At 34.4% G+C, this 12736-nt stretch overlaps 1 protein-coding gene across 1 annotated transcript in view; it reads left to right on the top strand.

Annotated features, from left to right (window-relative positions):
• Positions 1 to 12736, top strand: part of LOC111143380 (collagen type XXIV alpha 1 chain) — a 388577-nt gene that overhangs the window by 63407 nt on the left and 312434 nt on the right. Inside the window, exons 6-7 of the mRNA XM_022497083.1 lie at positions 2337 to 2390; positions 5710 to 5763. Of these exons, the coding sequence (XP_022352791.1) occupies positions 2337 to 2390; positions 5710 to 5763 (108 nt within the window). The remainder of the gene's footprint in view (positions 1 to 2336; positions 2391 to 5709; positions 5764 to 12736) is intronic.

Below are 12736 nucleotides of genomic sequence, written 5' to 3'. Positions count from 1 at the left end.
TCTAAGTCCCAGTGTTCTTTCCATTATATTGAATGGTCTCTAATCTGATAAATCTGTTCTAACATATTAATGGGTCTAGTACTTAAGAAGTTTTCCTCACTAGACAGAGGGCCCTCAGAGACCCAATAATAGTCTGAAAGAGCTGTGCCGAAAAATTATTTATAAAATCATCCATATATAGACTATAGCAGAATAGTAGAATAGGTGGGACTTTGAGAATTCTTTGAGTAATAAAGAGTAGGCAATTTCCTTTTCCTCTTACACTCAAAAGGATATATAGCTCCTTTAACAAAAGTCATGTAGAAGTCCGTATTGAAAGTCAAAGTCAATTATATTTATTTTTTGATTTGAAAAGGGATTTGAAAAACCAATCAAGTACGACTAAAAGTGTGTTGGGAGTCGTAGAATTAAAACAAAATGAGGAAGAAAGCAAGAAATTTTGGGGTCTTTTTTAATGCAGAGAAATATACCCTACTTCTTTGACATTAGGTAAAATTGGTATGTTCAATAATCTCTGCTCATGCATTTTATACTAAGGAGGATCCCAACCCACGACTGGCCAAGTTAAGAGCATTCCCTTCATGAAGACTAGAATTGGTTGTAGAACAAGTTGATCAATAAACTCAAGCACATTTGTGTGGGAATAAAAGAGATTTAGCATGTATTTCTTTAAATATGTTGCCTAGATACGTAAGCCTTATGAATAAGAAAAAGCTTTCTTTAAATATGATTTTTATTGATCAATTGATTACTTTTATCCATGTTCTCAGAGTTTTTTTTCTAATGAGGATGAAATGTTAAATTAGTTGATAAGAGAAAGTAGACAGATAATAGGAAATTTGGAAAGAACCTAAAAATAAGAATTTTTAATGTGATATTTATAAGTAAAAATTTTATTATATTTAAAGTTTAAATGTAAGAATTTTATTATATTTAAAATTCTCAAGGGCTATCATTTCTTAAGTTCTTTAAAAATTCTTTGTACATATTGCCTCAAATCAGTTGGTCAGGTTTTATAATAAAAGACTGTAAATTAAAACCAATAAGTATGATTTTTATTTAATAGACATTGTGACATGAGAAAAAAAAATTAACCCAGTTTGCCAGTACTTTTCTAAGCAACTTTAATCAAGTCATTTAACATTTCTGAACTTCATTGCCCCTCTGTCTATAAAATGTGTTTTACTAGATAAGCTGTAATATCTCTTATAAATTCTAACTATATTAACTTTTTTTCTGGAGAATGGATTGAGTTCTTAAATATTGAGATATCATTAAAGCTCTTTCTCAGGTTCCATAATTTTGTAATCAATGGCCTAAAATTGTAGGCTTAATAATAGAAGTTGTGGTAGCTATGGAAAGGGAGAGGTCAACCTGGAAAACAACCTTTCCTTAAAAATTTTCTTTGATTCAAGAATATAGGCCATTTAGCCAGTGAGGATTTATTTCTAATTTGTGAAATGGGAAGACTCATAAAATGGAGAACAGGAAAGACTTTCCTTTTGGTCTTCCCTCTTCTCTTCAGTTTGAGTGGTATTTGAAAGCATCCCTGAATTTGTGGAAGAACTCATGACTATTTCTCATAGAATGAAAATAGCATTTAGAACTCTCTAGGAATGGAAATTATTACTAGTTGAGAATGGTAATGAAATCATAATTAGAATTATAGAGAGTCTGAATTGTGGCCTCTTAATTTTATGAGATGGGAAATAGAAAAAGAGATCCTTTGCCAGTAAGCATAGTAAGAAAGATTAATATTGTGCAAAAAAATTTCGTTGAAACCTAATGTCATATTTCTCTTGAAATGTAAAATATAAGATTCCCAAAGTAGGAAAAGTATCTATTTTTATATATATTTTGGCAATTAGAGGTATTTCTGATTTATTTTTTATTATAAAAGTAATGTATGTACGTTGCAAGATTTTGGAAAATATTTAAACTTGGAATGGTATCATAAAATTTTAAGAATTATAAGCAGATTTTTTTTACTAAAAGTGACTAGTTTTCCAATGCTAAAGTAGGAGTTATAACTGAATATGTCACAAAAGTGGATGTTAATGGAGCCTTTATATAGGTCCCTTAAGGAAAGATGTTTCAATGGTAGCATAACTATTAGATTTTTAAAATCATCCATGTCTGACAGTCTTCTCAGGATTTAAAAATGAGGCTAATAAAAATGTACAATAAAAAAGCAAATAATGCATGCCCATCTCAATTTAAAATAATTTTAATACCATATAATATATATGTCATTTTATAATGCATTCAATTGAAAAAGTGTATTATACTGTGTATAATTTATGCTTCACAAAGTGTTTTATAATTATTTTACCTAGGGCCCCAAAGGAGATCCAGGATTTTCCCCTGGTCAAGCTGTACCTGGAGAAAAGGTAATTAGTTGCCCAAGGAATAAAATCATGGTAATATATTTCATGCACTAAAAATTCATTTTTACCTTTTTAAAATGTAGATTTTACTTGATATCAGATGGAGGAGATAGAAAACTAGAGAATGTATCAGACAGAGAAGGTAGAGAACTTGAATGAAGGAAGAAATATTTGAAAAATAAATTATATCATCAGCTTAATATATTAATTAAAATATTCACATTATTTTATTGAGTGTCTACTGTGGCCCACCGTTGTGCTACCTACCCTTTAGGGATGGGTGGGGTGAAACATTAGAGCAGTATGTGACCCTAATCTCAAAAATTTGCTGTTAAAAGGCATACACACAATAATACATAAATTCTAATGCCGTTTGTGCCTTTTTTAGACTAGTTCCATGTACGTTATCATTTCAAATCCTGAATAATTGAGAGAAGCACTCATTATTATCTTGTTTTCCAGTTAGGAAAACAGAATTCTTAGAATTTAAATGACTCATTGATAGTAAGTGGTTAAGTTAATGATGTATTTGTTTGACTTTTAGTCTAGTATGCATTTCACTTTATTGTAATGCTGTAAAACATACACATTCACATTTAGGTAAAAAGAAACTAACATTTTGAATAAAACTAGCAACAAAATCTTTGTTAAGACGAGGATACTGTTTTCTAGTGAGTCTGAATAAAATTGGAGTCTTTAGGAATACATCTGGGAATCTCTATTTGGACAAGTGTGATACAATTATAGGATGTTTTTCTTTGTATGGTATACATTCACAAACTTTTAGAATCCCTGAGTAATTTTGGTGGCTCCTGGGTTGAAATCTGATCTTTTTTTTTTTTTTTAATATTTTTATTTATTTATTTGACAGAGAGAGAGATCACAAGTAAGCAAAGAAGCAGGCAGAGAGAGAGGGGGAAGCAAGCTCCCGGCTGAGCAGAGAGCCCTATGTGGGGCTTGATCCCAGAACCCTGAGATCATGACCTGAGCTGAAGGCAGAGGCTTTAACCCACTGAGCCACCCAGGCACCCCTGAAATCTGATCTTTTAATTGGCTTACAGAAACTCTTGTAAACTTAAAAAAAAAAATCATCTTAATGAACTTTACAGGTATTACATCAAAAAGTAAATCCTCAAAAAAATTTTTAATCTAGAATCTTGAGAATTTTATTCCTGTGATGGAACTGAGTTCACTGAATATAAATAATTTAGAAAGAGAATGGAAATTTATTAGAAATTTATTTTCATTGGTCCCTTAGTTATTGTGGGGAAAAATATCCTGTAATCTGAGAAACAAAATGCCATCTTTTAAAAATCTAAATATAGAACATTTGATTTCTTACTTAAAATTTAAAAATTAAAGCCCATTCTGTTTTGGTGACTTCTTTAAACCCCCAAATTAAGCCTTCACATTTATATCAAATGCTTGGTTTTATCTTCACTTGTGACTTTCCTGTACAAGATATAGGGTGGCTTGGTATGTGTACAGTATCTGTATGAAATATAGGATGGTTCAGCATTGGAATTGAGGCTTGGAAGTATGTCAGTCTTTTTTCCCTTTTTGTTAGTCATATACTAATTATGGTTCATATTATATAGGAGTAAGGTAGTAAGATACAGGATTTAATAATATATTGCCATTGAGCTTTAAGTGAAATCCAACTCTTAAAATTGAGAGATGTATTTTTAGAATAGTAAAATTTAAAAACATTTCTTGGACATTGTATTTACATTTAAGATTAGGTTCAAACTGAGGAGGCAAGATATCAGTTATACACATACATTATGAATACAAATAAAATATGAACATCATATTGGTGAGAGTTGAGGGGTTTGGGAAACAGTTATGTTTTATTTTTAATCACTTAGCCATTTTTACAATAAATATATTGTCAGTGATAACACAAAAGAAGTGCAGGGTCTAGTCCTCCAGCATGGAACATGTATTAAAGAACGTCTCTCATAGAGCATGTTTAAGTGTTAAGCCATTTTGGGATCTCAGTGGCACACAAAAATAACCACTAAATGGTGTGTTTCTTTTTTCCTTTCCTATAAGTCAAGTGAGATATTATTCTCATTTTCCTGGTGGAGGAACTTTAAAAGGAAATCTAAGTGATCCACCCATGATTAGACCTAGTGGAAGGAGATAAGCCTCCAATAACCTGTTTCCTAGTGCAGCTTTCTTTCCCCCCATCAGAGTAATGAATATAAAAAAAAAAAAAATCTGTATAAAATGGTCATCCCATCACAAATGGAAGCCATCTTAGTAAAATGTCAAGAAGTATTAAAATGAAGTTAGTACAAATGGAAAGGTATTAGATTGTTCATCATCAGAAACATTCTTTTCTGTTCTGATTATTTAATTTGATGACATAGTAAAGTACATAGTGCAGTAAACGTTAAACACAATGCAGTCACTTAGTTTATTTAGGATTATTACCTAAGTACCCTTTTTTTCTTTCACAACATTGTTTTTTTTTCAATACACAATATATTTGTTGCAGCAGAAAGACGGAGGGGAAGGGAAGTAAAGAAAAACCACTTGCAGCAAAGTGCCTCAAGATTATCTTCCCATTCCTTTGTGGTGTTTTCTCTTTGTCAGTTTACACAGCCTCCTCTGTTTTTTCCCACCGTCACTTCTACCCGCCAGACACTCCTTCCCCCTCACATGAGTACACTTTCTCCCTCCTATCCTAAGATGGGCTCAGAGGCCCTCATCAAATCTGCAGGATCAGGAAGATGGACCGCCCTAATAGGTGAAGTCCCATCTGCTGGAGCCAAACACGCGTCCTCCCCCAAAATTTTCACAGCATTTACTCCCCAGAGGTGCAGCAGCCAATACCAGTGTAGCCGGAAGCGGAAGTGTCCCTTTCTCTGGTGTGCCTCCTGAGCCGAGCCCTCGCTCCCTGCAACCCAGTTCCTAGTGGGAGTCCTGCTAGGAGGCAGCCAGCCCTCCGCAGCTGCCGCACGAAGTGCTTGTAGGATTTTTAGGTAAACTTTTTTTTAAAACACAATAAACCTTGGAACTATAGGAATTTGGGGAGTTTTTTTCATTCCTAGAGAAAAGAGCATCAGGGAAAAAGGAGCAGGAGTATGGAGGCGGGGAAGTACAGTGGCACTCAGCGTGGGAAGAGAGAAATACCAGGAGCCTCAGAAAAAGTCTCAAAAGGACTCAGAAAAGAGGTGGAACTTGAGGCGGACTGCGAAGATCAGAAATGAATGCAGTAAGGTTTTGATGTCCAAGATGAAATCCTGTAGCAAGGGAATTCTAATTTTCACTTCCTTTTCATAACATTAAACTTCCGTTTGTGTTTTGTTCTTAGGGGAATCAAGGCCTTTCTGGATTAATGGGGCCCCCTGGAATGCAAGGTGATAAGGTAAGACCCCTAACACATAGTTTTACTTTGACATAATTGGATGTCATCTGGGTCTAGAAGCTCTTAAACTGTTTAAAATCTCATTTTGAAGTTGTGCCTGAAGTCATTGTTTTAAATTACTTTTTTTCAGCGAAAGAAATTAAGATGCTGTCCTCATCCATGAAAGTGGAGCCCACAAAACCCTTGAAAAACAAAACCCTTCAGTTAATGATGGGGACAAAATTCATGTGGGGAAAGAAGTTAAAGTCAGTGATAGAATGTTGAAGCTTTTCTTTTCTTCTTCCTTTTCTAATATTAGGGCAGTAACCCACTTCTGAAACTCTGAAGTCACTCTTCAACTTTTATATGTGAAGTGAGATATACCTGGTTATAGGTATACCCTTTTTAAATTTACCCTAAAATAATTTACCCTAAAATATACCCTTAGTTTATTTTCTTAGGAAATAATCCTCTCTGCCATGATATACATGAGAATGTGCGACCTGAAGAGTAGGAAAGAAGTGAGAATTGGGGATGACTGGTAAAAAACAGTAGTGGTATGTATATGACTAAGCTTTTTCTGAGGTAAAAAGAAATATTAACACAATTGCTAGAATTATTTCGAAGAAAATATGTTGTGCAATTTCCTATTTCTCTGCTATATATTCAGCTTGTTTTGTTTTTCCCAAATACTGAGTTGTTCATTTTCTACAGGGGAAAAGGAAGATCAAAAATATCTTTCAAAGTATTAAGGGCCCCAAAATATTGAGGGCAATATTTGACTTGGTATGGCTATCTAAATACAAATAATAATGAGCTGTGTTGATGTCTTAGTGTGTCATATTCTTTTCCTCTTGGGAGATTTAGGTTGAAAGTGTTATTTAGGCTCTGGTTACTTGGTTCAAATCCCATCTGCCATTTTTTTAAGTCCCATTGATTTGGGTAGGGTGCTTAATCTCTCTACCCTTCAATCGCCTCATTTGTAAAATGTGGAAATAATACTACTCGTTTCATAGGGAGGTTTTGGGAACAAGAAATGAGATAATCCATGCAATACAGTGTCAGACAAAGAGTGTCAGACAAAAAGTGTTAAACAAAGCCCTAATAACTGTTAGCCATCAGCTCTTTATCTGGTTTTAGAAATCTGACCTTGTCTGTTTTCCTTCATAACTCCTGCTGAAGCGCTGAATGTTAAAATGTTGAGAAAGATTTTGATCTCATGTTGTATTTTTTCTTCCACTATCATTATTTTTATGGCCTTCAGATTAATCTTCATCATAGACAGTGCTTAGAATCTGATAACTTCTTTGAGGTTGTTGGTTGCTCCTGTGGAGTCAGAAAACTGGAGAGTGATCATTTCTAACAAAAGTGGTCTTGATATAGATAGTCATGAATCTGTTTGATTAATGCTACTTAGTATACCCCTGACCACTAAGTATACCTCTAAAGAAACTTTGGATGAATAGCATCAGAGACAATTTCATGGAAATTATCTTAACTATTTTATTTGCTTTTAAATATACAGTTATTTCATCCTGAAGATTGATACTGCAGATGACAGAAAAACTAATCATTACTTTCCAAAGCTAAATGATGCCAGTGGTTCATGAAATTAGCAATCCAGAAAAAGGAACTCTAAGTAAAGGTTGAATGGTTATTGTGTAGAAAAATATATAAAGAAGTGTCTATAGAGATAAACTGGAAAAGTCTAATTTTAACCATTAAAGCAGATTATCTTAAGACTAATATATGCTTTTTGGTCTGTGTAAGTTTAGTAAAGTGAAATACAGCATTATTTTAAACAAACCGGGTTATAAATTATCTTTCACAGACTTCTTTTCCTCTTAATGATTTCTTAAACTTAAAATCTGCCTTTTGTTGTTGTTGTTAAAATTGATTGTATAGGAACCAGTGATCAAATAGCAGCTGTAGCTCAGTTTTCTCTAGAGATAAAATTGAAAATATTTATTTGAAGATTTTATTTATTTACTTGAGATAGAGCAAGAGTAAGAGAGTGAGAATGAGAGTGAAAGAGAGAGCACAGAAGGAGAGGGAGAAGCAGACTCCTCACTGAGCAGAGAGCCCAATGTGGGGGCTCCATGCCAGGACCCCAAGATCATGACCTGAGCAGAAGGCAGCTGCTTAACTGACTGAGCCACCCAGGTGCCCTAAATTGAAAATATTTAGAAACAAAATTACTTTCTGTTAAATGAAGTGTTCATGGTTAACTATGATTTGATAGTAGTTTGGAACAATGCTGAAACATTTGAAATGATTTTGTAGTTTTTCTGAGGATTTTTCCTCTTTCTAAATAGAGTGTGGCTATTAATAGAAATCATATAAAGATTTAAAAAAATAAATATTCTTGGGGAAAGGACATAAGGAGTCAATCTAAACCAAATTATTTCTCCACATAGCAGTCTTGGGACGAATTTCTATCACACTATGTGTATGTCTTGTTTTAAAATGAATACACAGAAGAAGTACATTCAAAATGAGCTTGATAGGCTGTTACTGTGGTTTTTACAGAAGGGGAAAGGGCAAGACTAATTATTAGGTAAAATGTTCAGGTAAATCATGAGCTGTTTTAAGGAATTAACTGATTTTGGCTCATGTTCTGAACTACCTAATTCATTATAGTTTACTTCTCTGCAAACAGGATCCATGCTAGGAGAGCTTAGAATAATGGCTCATGTTAACTGTAACCTGGGGCTCCTGTTTCTTTTATCCTTGCATTTCTAGCCATAGTGTTAGTGATAGGTGAATTCTGAACATCAGGACAAGAACTCAAGTTATTCATTTTGTAAGTGAGAAATCTAAGATAAGCCCAGAGAGGTTAAGAGAATTGCTCATGGTCACTCAAAATTATGGCAGGATTTAGAGAAGAAACTTAACTGCTACTGAATCCTCTGCACTTTTAACTATTCTTTACATATTATGAGAGATAAATAAGGTACTTGGGTTTTGATTAATATGGAGTCTATTCCATCTTTTTATCTATTAAACTATTTTCTGAAGTATTATTACATTTATTATGCTAATATCAATAGTAGCTGTTTTATTATGTACAGTATTCCAGTTGCTCTCCTGAGCCTTGTTTCCTTGCATCTTAAAAACAACTCATTGTGGGCCACCTGGGTGACTCAGTTGGTTGAGGGTCCGACTCTTGGTTTCGACTCAGGTCATGATCTCAGGGTCATGAGATGGAGCCCCTGCTCAGGCTCTGTGCTCAGCATGAAGTCTACTTGAGTATCTCTCTCTCTCTCTTTCCCTCTGCCCTTTCCCTGACTCATTTGTGCACACACATCCATGTTCTTTCTCTCTCTCTCTCTCTCAAATAACTAAAGACATAAAATCTTTAAAAAAAAAAAAAAAACAAAAAAACCCCCCCAAAAAACCAACCTTATTGAGATAAACAGAATGTTTAGTATAAATCACTTACCCAAGGCCACAGAATTATTAATTGACTGAGTTAGGACTCAAATCCACACCTGTTTAGCGTATGACTTCTCTTACTAACTCCAAATACTGCTACCCCACTAATTAGTTTGTTAAGTTAATATTTCTTAGATGTGTATTTCAGTACTTCTCACTGTCCCAGACATGTATGCAAGAGGAAGTAAAGTCTTGTTTTTCCTGAGAGCCAAGGGAACAGATATAGTTTTGGATGACAGATAATAATGACTTCATTATTCCTTTTTGCTGGAACTTTCTGGAGATACTAAAATTCTTTTAATATAAGCTGTACTCAAGCAGTCTTGAAAATGGCTGCAAAAAGTCATGTGGAACACAGTGAGAGCTTGTGAAAACTTCTGAGGTAAATAAACAGAAGGTTGATGTTGAAAACATTCAGAAAGCACAAGTAATATTGAGAGAAATAAGGGAATAAATCAGTAGCAATTTTTTTTTCACTCTTCAGAGAGTTTATTTTGCTTCTTTCTTTTCCTTTTTTTTTTTTTAATCTCTCTCCTCCCGACTTTATTTTTTTTTTTTTTTAAACCAGTATTAACATCTTAACAAGCACTGTGTTTCCCCGGATTGACTGGTTACACTGCCTCAATTTAGCCACCTTCATGTCCTCTTATTTTCCTAGGAACTGAAGTATGTTTTTACTTCCCACTAAGTGTCTAAATTTGTGCCAAAGGCAGATAAGTTGGATCCAGAGTGCATGCTGTGCTGGAGGGAGGACAAGAATCATAATTCTGAGCTTGGACTCCAGATGGAGTTTTAAATTGTTTTTTAATATAGCCAATCATTTGCTATATTAACATTGGAAGTCTGCTATTTAAAATTGTAAGAGCATTAACAATGATTTCAATTGGAGCAGTTTTTCTATGATCAAGAGGATAAACCAGATGGGAGCAGTTAAGCACATCTTAGCATACAGACATACAACTCACGGCAATTGTGAAATATAACACATTTTAATACAGATTTTTATGAATCATGTTTGGCAGTATTTTTCTGAATATCATAAATACTAACTACTATGGTTTTAGCAATAATTACAAATCAGTGTGAATTCTTAGTTTTAATGAATTATTTCAATTATTTAAAAAAATTCCATTACATATGAGGTACACAGTAAATATCTTTAAGAAGTTGGAAAGGAAAAGAACAGTGAAAGTATCAAGGGGCATGCATTGGGATTTATTAGTCACTCAAAAACTATACAGCTTTTCATAATCTATTCAAAGCAAGGACAGTGCTAAGGAGCTAAAATACTGAATGTCCATGAGAACAACAATAAAAAGTCCGGATTGGCATAAATTGGGTGCCTGGAGAGGGAAATAAGGAGAGTTCTATTGTTTCTATAGAGTTATCTCTATAGATTCTTTTCTCACTTGCCCACTATCCTGGTAAAAATCTGCAAACTGCACTTTATTTGGGTTTGGTTTCCAATCCGAGTGTAGTACTGAAAGTCGAATTCAAATGCTGCTGCATAAGGGCTCTGCAGGCACCACTGTGGCCATCTTCTCCGCAATCCCCTGTTCCCAATGATGGGGGGATACAGAGGGGACATGGAGAGCCAGGACTACTACAGTGCCCTACTGAGCTCCCCAACAGGCAAGCCAGTGGTTGCCAGAGTGGTGTAATTTGCGGGACTCTGGAAACTTTCCTGTGTCCAAAGATATTTTCCTCTGTCTGGCTTTTATAATTGACATTTTAACATCAAGGATAAATTCATTTGGCTAAAAGTATTTCAGTTTCCAGACATCTGAAAAAAAAATTCTATGTCCTCAGAAAAAGCTGTTATCTGTCATGGAGCACCATTTTGAGAATTAGTTTATCATACTCTTTTTCTCCATGAGAAATAATTGAGAAGGACTGTTACTAGGGTTGATAGGACCAGAGTAAAAACCGAGTGCTGATTAAAGGAGGTTAGTGGGTCAGTATTGTGAGGAGTTTGGGGCAAAAGTTGGCACAAGTCTGCTGTGTGCATGAGGGAAGTATGTTCCAAGAAGGAGAGGCAGGTAGAATAGAAAGGTCTGTGTGATATTCATCCTATAATTTGAATCCCCTCAAGTTCTCCATTTACCTGGGATCTTCTTATTTATTTGTTTTTTTAAAAATTTAAACTTCTTATTCTAGGACTTAAGGAAATGTATTGCCTTCCCCCAAGAAGGGCTTACATTCTCATAGTTCTTGATTTTCATCTCATTCTGATTTCTTGCTTAGGGTTTCTTTTTTTATGGTCATCTTATCACTGTTTTTCAATTTTGCCATAGTTTCCTCTGGTTATTTTGGCCAAAACATGGTTAGTATTCTTCAAGGTATTGTTACACTGAGTCCTGTAGTGTTTGACAAGTTTCATTGGAAAGTCGGAATTACCTAACCTAATACTGTTATATTACAGAGAAATGAAATTTAATAGTGATTTCAATAGCAAAGTAACAATGGTTAAAATATATAAATATATGTAAATATATAAAAATATAAAAATGTATGAGTGACTTAGTGACTTAGTCCTTATATGCAAAGACTATATTTTATTCACTGTGATATCTCAGCTTAGTGTCTGACATGTATTCTTAGTGACTGAACATTGCTGCTTCTAAGTTTAATTGATTGTGCCCTTTCACCCAGTCCTAGTGGTCATCTTCTTCCTTAGTGTCTGCTTTTCAAATCAATGCCCCTTCTTTCCTATCTTATTTTCCCTGGGTCCTCTTTTCAGCATTTCACCCATTTTAAGTAGGCTGAGTAGAACTAGTTAACCTGTTTACTAATCTCTAAGTGATGTTGCCTTTCACATGATTATATACAAGGTTAGCCCACCTTTCCTTAGCTTCTTGACACTAGACAGAAGCAGAAGTTCCAGGGAAATGGTCTCAAACGAAAGATCAGTTTCCTTCTAGAGATAAAATCTGTCACTAACTCTGGAATGCTACAGTTATTTTAGTCATATCTTTTTGCCTTGTAATTCATTCAGGAAACCTTATGTAAATAAGGTATAAGGTAACACTTTTTTAGACAGTGTACGGTCTAAAAAAGAAAGCACACTAAAGTAAATTACAAAAGTGAATTATGCCAGAAAGGGAGTGCCAGAGGCAAATTATCTACTATCCAGTTTCTTTGGCATTTTTGTGGCTTCCAGAAAGGGATGCTTCTACTTTTCTGAAACCTGAAGTCTATAGAAGGAGAGCCAAGATAGAATGGTAGGGCAACAATACTGAAGCTGTCTTTTACCATAGGGAAAGCTTCCTCATACATAGGAAAAAATCCTTATCTGAGTAAGTATAAGTCTGTTCCTTCTAGTAAATACACACACACACACACACACACACACACACACACACACACACACATATATATACAGGCATTCCTCACTTTGCATGGTTCCCATGTATACAGATTTCAGTTACCATGTTTAATTAAGTAACACCAGTCTCCCAGCAATGTGTTTCAAATTTCGCTTACAACAACTGTTAACTGTGATTAATTGCAAAAAGTACAAAATTTGCTATGGTCTCCTCAGCCTACAAAACAAAATAAA

Source organism: Enhydra lutris, unplaced genomic scaffold (assembly GCF_002288905.1).
Source record: "Enhydra lutris kenyoni isolate GAN:26980312 unplaced genomic scaffold, ASM228890v2 scaffoldscaffold9, whole genome shotgun sequence".
In the NCBI taxonomy this organism is placed as follows: domain Eukaryota; kingdom Metazoa; phylum Chordata; class Mammalia; order Carnivora; family Mustelidae; genus Enhydra; species Enhydra lutris.
Note: the sequence above shows the minus strand (reverse complement) of the source record. Positions and strands in the feature narration are given on the sequence as shown.